Source organism: Suricata suricatta, chromosome 11 (assembly GCF_006229205.1).
Source record: "Suricata suricatta isolate VVHF042 chromosome 11, meerkat_22Aug2017_6uvM2_HiC, whole genome shotgun sequence".
Classification (NCBI taxonomy): Eukaryota; Metazoa; Chordata; class Mammalia; order Carnivora; family Herpestidae; genus Suricata; species Suricata suricatta.
In genome coordinates, this window is record NC_043710.1 from 999,499 (window position 1) to 1,010,131 (window position 10,633).

Genomic DNA, 10,633 nt, shown 5'->3' on the forward strand with positions numbered 1-10,633 from the left:
TCCCAGAGAAGGTGGGAGGCACGCGCGCGCCCAGGTCCCAGAGAAGGAGGGAGGCACGCGCGCGCTCAGGCCCCTCCGCGCGGACCACCAGCAGTCACACCCCTCACCCGAGAGGCCTGCTTAGCTTGGTTACAGTTAAAGACAGAACGGAAAAGCAAGAGGCAGTCACTTTCCGTTTTAAAAGTTATGACCCACTGAAGTCTTAGACTAAGGTCAGATTATTACATTGAAGGAAATCGGACTGGAGTCTCAACTGTGACACATCTGGGCATGGACTCTGGCCGCGCTCCCGACCCCTGAGGGCACAGAACAGCCCATCTTCGAGGGTCAGGAAGGTCACGGCTGCCCACTGGGCATGCCTGCCGCCCCCCAACCGGCCCCCGGCCCTCTCACACAGCAGGCCGCACCTCGCTCCACCCAGCGCCTGAAACAGACCTCCTCTGACACGGGGTGGGCACTGCAGTGACTTTCTCTAAACCCCTCTGCAGATCAGAAAAGTAAGTTGAAACAACTCGCAAAAATGGCTTTTCTGGCAACACCCCCTAGAGCGGAGAGCTGTGGCCCAGGTCAGGTCTCTGGACGAGGCCGCTCATGGGCAGCTTCCGGTCATCCTGCCTGGGGACAACAGGCCGGACAACCTGCCGGGGTGAAGGACCTGTCGGGCAGCCTCAGGAGGCGTCAAGGCAGGATTCCGTGGTCACAAATGTCGCTGGTGGGGCCACTCCATCAAGTGAGCGAGCTGCCCCCCGCAAGCACAGGGAGTGCAGGCATTTAGGGAAGGCCAGGCTCCAAATAAAGTTCCCGACCAGATCCAGCTGGCCGCCCCAGGCCCTGCCGGCGGCTGCCCACCACCAGCACATCGGCAGACGATGACAGCCACCGCTCCACAGGCTGGCCCCTGGGGTACGGACTGGGCACAGTCAGGGGGACAGTCAGACCACCCCCACCAGCCCCTGTCACCTGAGCACTTTGCCGACTGCCTGAAGCACCATTTTGCAGCTGAGTCCAGTTTTGGGGGGCTGGCTGAGCAGAACTCGGTCTGCGGGGAGACTGCCGTGGTCTCCGAGCATGATGGGGCAGTGCGGAGACAGGGAGGGAACGCAGGAGCCGCGGCCCTGGCACGGGACAGCCGCGCCCTCCTTGCTCTCTCCTCCCTCCTCCCTCCGGCACGGGGACCAGCCAATGAGGCCACACGGGGGGAGAAAGGAGGACTCCGGCCTGCAGAGAGGAACAGCTACTCCTTTTACAGGCGAAGGCTGGCCAGCTCTGGTTAAGTGAGGCACTGTCTCGATAGCCTTTTCAAAGTGGCGCCTCGAGGGCGCTGTGTGGGGCAAGGCCATTGCCGAGGGGAGGGGCACGGCTCTTGGGAGGACCCACCAGTGAGGCTCAGGTGGCCCCACATAGCCCTTCAGACAGAGAGCAGGCAGCAGCTCCCAGGGCCTACATACCGCCCCTGCCTGACCCCAGCCCAGCTGAGACAAGAGACGGGTGGAGGCACGGCTTGCAGGGGTGGGGGGTGCCCATAGCCAGAGCTGTGGGCAGACAGGGTGGCCACGCACCTTCGGAGCAGGGACACGGGCTGGCCGGGCACCGACGCTGCCACGGCCTTGAGAAGATCAGGCTGGCTGGCTTCCAGGGCATCCAGGGCAGGCACTGAGCTCGCGCTGGGCAGAGGCTGCTCCTGGAGGGCAGACCTCGACAGAAACATCCAGAACACCTTCCTGGGGGGCGGGGGCTGTGAAGGAAGCTGTGCCCAAGAACTTCTCTGTAGTTGTACACGCAGGAGGCCACACGTACTGACAAATCAAATGTCTGAAAGAAGAGGACTCTCCGCTCAGCTCTAGTTTCAGTTCTGACCACAGCGACAGTGACAGCCGGTCCCCGTGCCCGCGATCAGCTCTACCCTCCGCCCGCCAAGCCCACATCCCACAGACGGCCCCACCAACCTTCTCAACTGTCTAAGTTCAACCCAGTGGCAACTCTAAAACCACCAAGAGGACAGCTTGGTGACAGCGAAAGGCAACCTCTGCCTGGGCACCGCTGAGGACAGTGCCAGCAGAGCTCCAGTCATATGTGAGGCAGGACAGCGTCCCCAGAGCCACCTGGCAGTCAGCATGACCTCAGGCACCACACTCACTTGCCGTCTGTCCAGGGTAGGGCCACGGACATGATGGCCGCGCACCCTGGGAGGTGAGTGTGGAGCCCCCTCGAAGGCCGCCGCCTGCTCGGTCGGGGCCACAGCGGCTGGGCAGCTGCAACAGGCTCGTCTTCCTCTATCCCCTGCCCTGTGCTAGCACCGGCCATTTCTCTAAGAAGACTCGGTCCCTTCCAACGGAGAAAACAAAACGCCAAGGTCTGATTCCTGGTGGTCCCTTCCTATGCTGGGTCCTCTCTGCTGACAGAGCAAGGAGACGAGTGCTCCCCCACTTGCGTCCGAGTGCACGTTACGCGACGCACGCGCTCATCCTGCTGCCTCCAGCTCTCAGCTGGCGCCATGCCTCACTCCAGCCTCCCCGCTGGCTTGTCTATCAGCTCCCCCTCCAGCCACGAGGTCATGAATCACTTTGTCAAAATCTCAGCAGAGAGAGCTCCACACTGTGAAGACAGCAAAGGAATAGCCCAGCACCCTTACTGAAGGTGCAGGAAAGCTCTGGGGTGCCAGGGAGGCTCAGCTGGTTGAGCGTCTGGCTCTTGGTTGCCTGGGTCATGATCTCATCGTTCGTGGGTTCGAGCCTCACATCAGACTCTACACTGGCAGTGCAGAGCCTGCTTGGGAATTTTTCTCCCTCTCTCTGCCCTTCCCGGACTAGCGCTGTCTCTCTCTCAAAATAAATAAACTTAAAAAAAAAAAAAGCAAATGGGAAAAGTTTCACGGTGAGTCCAATGAAAACAGAAGAGAATAACAGAGAATAAGCCCCCTGCTGACAACGCAAACACCCAGAAACACACACACACACAGCAGCTGAAAACTGTAACCTGACAAATCAGACAATCTCAGAAATAAAGTGACTCAGAGAAAGATAAGAAGAGAGAAGCAAAAGAACTCAAAACAAGAGCCAGAAATCAGAGCTTCTGACCTGTGCTATACACCAGAAGGAACACAAAGCCAACAAGGCAGGAAGTGCAGGATGGAACAGGGTGTTTTAAACAAAAAAGGAGTGAAGAGTCTCTTACTTGCGTGGCAGCCGTGGTGGCCCAGTGCTGGGCTGGCCTCTGCCACCAGCAGCTACAAACTGGGTGAAATACACAAGGCAGCTGGATTCAGATGCTGGACAACATGCCGACAGCTCAGGACGGTGCCCCTGCGAGCAGAGGACCTGCAGGTGAGCACCCATCAGTTACCTGCTGGGGGCTGGGGTGCAGAAAGGCTCAGCCCATGGAGCCCCCCAGTCTTCAAAGGTGGGGCTGCGGGGCTGCTGGGCAGGGTACCAGACAGGCGGGGCTGCCCAGAGACAGGACTCCAGACAGAAGGGCAGAGCCAGGTACGCCTCTGGCCAAGCCCGCGGCTGAGGGACGCAGCGCCTGGCAAAGAGCAGCTGTGGGGGGCCGCAAGCTCAAGGGGTGTTCTGGAAGGCTGCAAGGCCAGAAGAGGGCATTCCCGCTTCTGAGTAGAGACCGGGAAGACTCTGTTGAGGCTTCGGGGGGCCTCCACCTAAAGCCATGCCAGGAGCAAGGTTACAGTAGCCTCAGAAGACGTGTCTCTAGACCTGCTCTGATAAAGCTTCACCGAGCCTCAGAAGGCTCCTGCGGAACCAACAGCACACGAGCCGCACCCCGGAGTCCACACAGCGTTCTTCAAGGAAGGACAGCAAACCCGACCTCTAGTAATACCAGCCACCACAATGCCCATCACACACACACAAAGACAGGTGAAGAAGTAAAAAACGTAACCCACAACCAGGAAAATTAAGAGTCACTGGAAACAGACCCACCAAGGTTGTATTATACATCCAGCAATTTGAGGATCACAGGAAAGGATGGACATAATGAGCACAAATATTAGGACACTAATATGAGAAATTCCAAAAAAGAACAAACAGAAATTTCTAGAACTGAAAAATAGAATATCTAGAATGAAATTTTATTGGGGGGGAGTGAGTGCCTGGGTGGCACAGTTAAGTATCCTCTTGATTTTGGCTCAAGTCGTGATCTCATGGTCAAGTTGTGAGATCCAGCCCGGTGTTGGGCTCTGCACTAACAGGATGGAACTCCCTGGGATTCTCTCTCTCCTTCTCTTTCCACTCCTCCCCCACTCAAGCTTATGCGCGCGCACTCTCTCTCTCGCTCTCTCTCTCTCTCTCAAAAATAAAATAAAATCTTAAAAAAAAAAGAAATTTCATGGGATAGACTTAACAATAAACAGTGAAAAAGAAAAGATTACAATAAAAATATAACTTACTAAAGTTTGTAGAATACAGGTAAAAAGTAAGGCTTAGGAAAAACTTATACCTATAAATGTTTATGTTAGAAGAAAACTCAATGATCTCATACCCATGTCAAGAAGATAGAAGAAAGAGGTACATATGAAACCTGAAGCCAGCAGAAGGAAGGACATAACAATAATCGAAGTGTATGAAACAGAAAATAGACAAATAATGAAAAAAAAAACCCCACAAAGGTAACTTTCAGAAGCTTAAGAAAAACAGATCAATTCCTCAGCCAGACTGCTCCATAAAGGGCAGGGGTGGGGGTGCAAACTGCCAATGTCAGAGGTGTTACGGACCCCACAGACCCTGCCAAGATCAGGGACTGTGGTGAACACATGTGCACCAACAGAAATGAAACAGGCAAGTTCTTTACAAACACAACTTACCCAAACTGACAGAAGAGCAAAGAGAAGATTCAAATTTAATTAAAAATTTGATAAAAAAATTCACAACACCTTTCTACAAGGAAGTGCCAAAAGCAGATGGCCTTGAGTGAATTCTACTAAATCCACAGGAGAACTAACACCATTCTTACACAAACTTTCTCGGAAACTAGCTGAGGAAACACCTCCCAGATACTTCGGTGAGGCCAAAATAAAAACATCACAAGAAAACTTACGGAACAAGATCCTCCTTGAACACAGATGCAAAACTCCCTAAGAAAATACTAGCAAAATGAACCCAGTGGTATGTAAAAGGAGTGACAGAGCACAAGCTTGGCTGACATGCGAAAATCAGTCACTCTAATTCACCACACTGTTAGCAGATTATGGGGGGAAAGTGATCATCTCAATTAGACGTAGAAATAATGCATGGCAGAATGCTCACACACACCTCAGTAAATCAGGAATAGAAGGAAATGTTCTCAACTGGAAAGGAGCGCCTACAAAAATATCTAAAGGTAATATCAAATATCCAGTTGAAAAAGTCTAAACATCTTGTCTGTAAGATCAAGACCCGGGCAGGGATGTTCACTCAGTCCTACTCAGCACTGCACAGATGGTCTCAGCTGGCGCACTGAGGCAAAACCAGAAACGAAAGGTACAGATACCAGGACGGCTTGTTTGGGAAATAAGATGGCTGTATAGACAGAGTTCTAGGAACCTCCAGAAAAGTGTCTGCTACAGCTGAAAAATAAAGTCAGCAACATCACATGATACAAGATCAATATATAAAAATTCACTTTATTCCTATAAACTAAGACCACACTAATGGAGAATGCAAGCTATGAAACGGTTATGTACAGCAGAATTTTGAAAGTTTTGAAATAGATTTAACTGAAGTGTACAGAGCCTCTCACTAGCAAGCACAAAGCGTTGCTGACAAAACGTAAAGAGCTAAGCGAATGAGAACATCTTGACGCTGTTCGGATGCCACTTGCCCCCTGAACAGACTCAGCAGGGCCATCACGGCCCTGCAGCACAGCTTGCAGACGCCGACAGGATGATTCGGGACTGTGCATGAACATGCAAAATGACTTGCAGCAATGAAATCATTCTTGCAAGAAAAAGAACCAAGTTGGGGGACTCACTAACTTCAAGACTTATTTTAAGCCATAGTATTCAAGAGGTTGTGTTACCAACAACATAAACGGGTATTGAACAAAAAAAGAACAGAGTTAAGGAATAGATCCACACTTCAGTGGTCAATCAGACCTCAACGAAGATGTCAAGTCAATTCTATGGAAAAGGCAGGTCTTCTCAACAAACACTGCTGCGAAAGCGAACAGCTATTAAAAAACAAAACCCCCTCGACCCCAACCCCACACCGCACACAGGCAGCTCGGTGTGGACTGAAGACTGAGGGACAGCTCAGGAGTTCGGTCCCACACGCGGAGCAGGCAGAGTGTCTCAGGACACACGAAGCATTAACCATAAAAGAAAAAGTTGATCACATTTTATCAAAAGGTAATTATCCCCCATCCCAACACACACTGCTGCTCAAAAAACTGTTAAGAACAGGCAAACCACAGACTGGGGGACAACAGTCACAATACACGTATCTGGCGAAGGACTGCCACCTGGACTGCAGAAAGCAGTGCTACAATTCAATGAGACAGCCCAGCTTTGAAAAAGGGCGAAAGACCAGCACACTTTACAAAGGAAGCTACCTGAATAGCAAACACGAGAGAAAGTGTGAGGCATCCCCCGTCAGGAGGGAAAGGCATATTCGATCCATTCCCAGCAAGGTCCCACCAGGAGGCTAAAATTAACCACAGGAAGAACACCAAGCGTCACTAGGAAGGCAGGGCGAGCAAACGGACTCCCTGCTGGCGGGAACAGCACAGCACAGCCGCTGGGGGGAGGCAGCGGGCAGAGCGTTGTGAAGGGAAATGCATCATCTATGCCATGATCCAGCATGTCTGTACCTAAGTATTTACCCAAAAGAAACAAAACACGCATCTACATAAGGGCACACCAGAATGTTCGCAGCAGCACCGGAAAACCCCAAAGTCCATCACCCGGAGAACATGGTGGTTACGGTAAATGCACACAATGAATACCACTCAGCAACCAAACACATCCACACGCTAAGCCTCACAGGCATCACACTAAAAAAAATGCCGCCAAGAAAACATAGATACCATACGGTTCCACTTACATGAAGTTCTAGAATGGTGAAGTTAATCTCTGATGAAAACGAATCAGGATAGCAGTTGCGTCTTGAGGGGGAAGGGGCCGGGAAATGGTGAGAAGTGGCCGAGAAGTGCAGAACGGAATCTTCTGGGCTTGAGGGCGGGATCTACAGGGGTATTCACATCTGCAGATGCACCTAACTGTACACTTAAGATCTGTGCATTACGCTGTCTGTAAATTAGGCACCAATTTTTAAAAAAACTAAAAATTCTTATAAAGGAAGACAGAAAAAACATTTTAGTGAAAGTAGTGGGTAAATTTAAAAGTAAAGAGACTGAAACCACACATTGAAGAGCCACCCACACTGGTGTCATGGTCCCATCACCGGACTTAGGACACGGAAGGCTCCTTCCACAGAAGGACCAGCTTACATACAGGGAAGCTATCTGCATCGACTCCAACAGCACCGCTTTACGTCGGGAGGCTGTGGTTACAGGCGGAATCTTGGTGTCGCCCCCAAGCCCCCTGCACTGAGGCCCCCTGCCGATGGGATGACGTTTGGATGTGCGGCCTCTGGGAGGTGATCAGGGGCAGATGAGATCACGAGGGTGGGCCCCACAAGGGGATTAGTGCCCTTAAGGAGAGAAAGAGATCTCCCCCCAGCCTCCCACCACCCAGTCAGCCAGGACCTTGATGTCACACTCTGGAACCATGAGAATAAATGTCTGCTGTCTTGGCCACCGATCTGTGGTGGTCTGTTCCGGCCGCCTGAGCTACGACAGCTATAATGTGGGCAACGGTGCACAAGGTGAGAAACTGCGAGCCAAGCTTTTATACCCATCCGAACGGTCTGCCAAGAGTAAGTCCTCAGCTGGGGTGACACCGCCCCAGGGAGCGCTTGGTAATATCTGGAGATGTGGGGAGAGGCCAGGGCTGTGGCTCCACACCCCACAGCCCACAGGGCCGCCCCTCTGCCCCCTCGGAATCACCCGGCCACACACATCGACAGTGTGGAGGCTCCAGACAAGTGCCAGGGTGCCCATGAGGCGTCTCTGCACTCACATCACTGCTCAACGGCTCCCAGACCGGCATCAGCAGTGCCACCTGGGAGGCTGCCCAAAATGCCACTTCGCAGGCCCACGCAGCCCAATCAGCCCGGACCCTCTGCCGTGAAGCCAGCTCATAGGTGAACGAGCTCTCCGGGGTGACTCGGACACAAGCGAGTACAAAGGGGCACCGTGGAGCGGCCCCATGAGCACGTCTTCTGTCCCGAGAACCGACACTGAACCAACAACAGACGAGCGGACACGGCCCCAGAGCACAGGGTGGAGGAGGGAGGGGAGCGGACACGGCCCCAGAGCACAGGGTGGAGGAGGGAGGACAGCGGGCAGAAGCTTCGAGCTGCCGTCATGTGCCTCACTTCTCACGTGAGGGAACCAGAGGGCAGCAGTCAAAAGATGACAGGGCTGGGGCTTTACAAAGGTAACTGCTAGAGAAACATCAATATTTCTAAACAATCTTCTTTTTTACTGTGGCAAAAGTACCGCCTTCACCAACTCTAAGCGCGCCGCTCACGCTGGTGTGCAGCCGTCCCCACCCTGCCTCTCCAGAACTCTCCATTTTCCCAAACGGAAACCCTGTCCCCGTGAAACAGGGACCCCAGCCCCTCCCCCAGCCCCGGCACCCAACACTCTCTGTCTCGGGGAATCTGGGGACTCCAGGGGCCTCATGTGCGTGAGTCATGCGTGAGCATCACGTCCCCGGGTCCATCTACATTGTGGCAGGTGTCAGAGTGTCCCTCCTCGTCAGGGCTGAGCGCAGTCCGAGGTGTGGACGGACCACGTCTATCTATTCGTGTCTTGATTCTCTGGGTAAACAGGACCTGTGGTCCCCACGCTCGTGCCGCCCTCCGCCGCAGCTGCGGCAGCTCCCGGTCCCACCGACAGGGCTGGGGGGGTCCGTCCTCCACACCCTCGGTGCACGCACGTGTGTTTGGTGTGGTGCGGGCGCAAGGGCGCAGTGTGGCTGCCAAAGGGCCTCGTGGCGTGGAGACACAGACGGCTGGATGGGAAGCACTCGTGAGAACTCCTGCGTGCTCCACACTCACACCTTTCCTGCCTCCGTCCACTGGAAAGGCCAAGAGAACACAAGCAGCGCGGAGGTGGAGAGCACACCTTATGCCAGGACTCTGGCCTCTACACGGGCGCGCGCCCGCAGTGGCCAGGTGGGCTCCTGCACACGGGCTCGAGGCCTGCACCTTACTGTCACGGCAAAGGACCGCAGCGCTGTCCGAGGCTGGCAGGGTCACGGTTACTGTGATCCCGAACTAGCCTGCAGAGATTCCCTGGCCCAGGACGGGACGATTTAAGTGTGCAGGGCAACAACCCGATGGCCTGAAGCACAGAAGTGTTCAAGCCTTTCTCTAACGATACCTTTTATGAAAACACCTTGTTGTTCACCTTCAGAAATGGCAAAACCCAAATCTGCATCTTGAAGGACAATGAAAGGAAGGAGTAAGTATTCATTCTGCTTCTCAAGATGCCCAGTTAGCTGATGAGGAGAAGGTTTTCTTTACAGAAGGGTCCCATCCACCCGGCGAAGAAGGGAGGCGGAGGCCCGGCCTCCGTGCAGTGCCCGAGACGGCAGCGGTTCTGGGCGGTGGCCACGAGCCACACACGAGCCACGACGGCCAGAGCGCAGCCTCCCACTGGAAGCCCGCCACCACCGACATCGAGTCTTGCCTCCAGCCAGTGCGTCAGGAGAGCCGACAACTCACAGGACACCCAGAGGAACACGCCAGGCACGTCACGTCGCTGGGCCACGCCCCAGGAGAAGCTGCTGGCTTCATCAGTGTGCCCACAGGGGGAAAGAGCTGGAGCAGCGCCTGCGGACTGCGAGGCTCACGGAATGAGGTCTGCAGCCTGGTGCACAGCACTGTGCCGACAGCACCCTCTTACACCCCAGTTGTGTGCAACGTCACCATTCAGGGACTGGCTGAAGTGGACACTGGATTCTCTGCGATGTTTTTGCAATTTCTTGTTTTTATTTTGAGATATAAAGTTAAAGAGAGAATTATAAAGCCTGTCAACCAACCACAATGCATGGACTTTACTAGAATCCAAATGCCAAAAAATCTGTAAGAAACTGGAGAAATGTGAACACAGACCAGATGTTTGGCATTATTGGGGACCGCTGCTCTGACATGGTAACGAAATGTCCTCTGCGTAAGGAAAAGCAGCCCTACCCTTCGTGCACACATGAAGACATTTACAGACCAAACGTCACGACATCCAGGATTTGCTTCAGAACAGCTTGGGCCACGGGGTGGAGAAAAGAGAACAGAAAGTCAGGGTCACACTGGGTATGAGTTCAGAATCAGAACTCAGAACCCATGTGCCCGCTGAAACCTCATCCTTAACGACACACTCTCGTTTAAAAGCCGGTCACAAGTCCAGCCTCCGGCCCAGAGACAGGCCTCCCCGTGAACGCTCTGTGGCGGGCCCCCCACTTTAGTGCCCTGGGGCTCCCTCGGAACAGCTAGCACGGCATAGGCGTGGCCAGGCTCCAGCAAGCCCCGAGCAGCAGGACACACAACGTGCCACACGCTGACGTTACACACAGCCTGCACGT

At 53.8% G+C, this 10,633-nt stretch overlaps 1 protein-coding gene across 5 annotated transcripts in view; it reads right to left on the bottom strand.

The window, feature by feature from the left end:
* The window catches only part of MOB2 (MOB kinase activator 2), a 58,340-nt gene that overhangs the window by 13,618 nt on the left and 34,089 nt on the right, over positions 1-10,633 (bottom strand). Inside the window, exon 1 of one of the 5 annotated variants that reach the window (XM_029956958.1) lies at positions 7,029-7,048. The exons of 2 other annotated variants lie outside the window; for them this stretch is intronic. In XM_029956958.1, coding sequence (XP_029812818.1) covers positions 7,029-7,030 — 2 coding nt within the window. In that variant the 5' untranslated portion in view covers positions 7,031-7,048. Of the gene's footprint in view, positions 1-960; positions 1,086-1,559; positions 1,782-7,028; positions 7,049-10,633 lie in introns of those variants that run through there. 2 more of the 5 variants (XM_029956955.1, XM_029956956.1) reach the window with 2 other exon arrangements.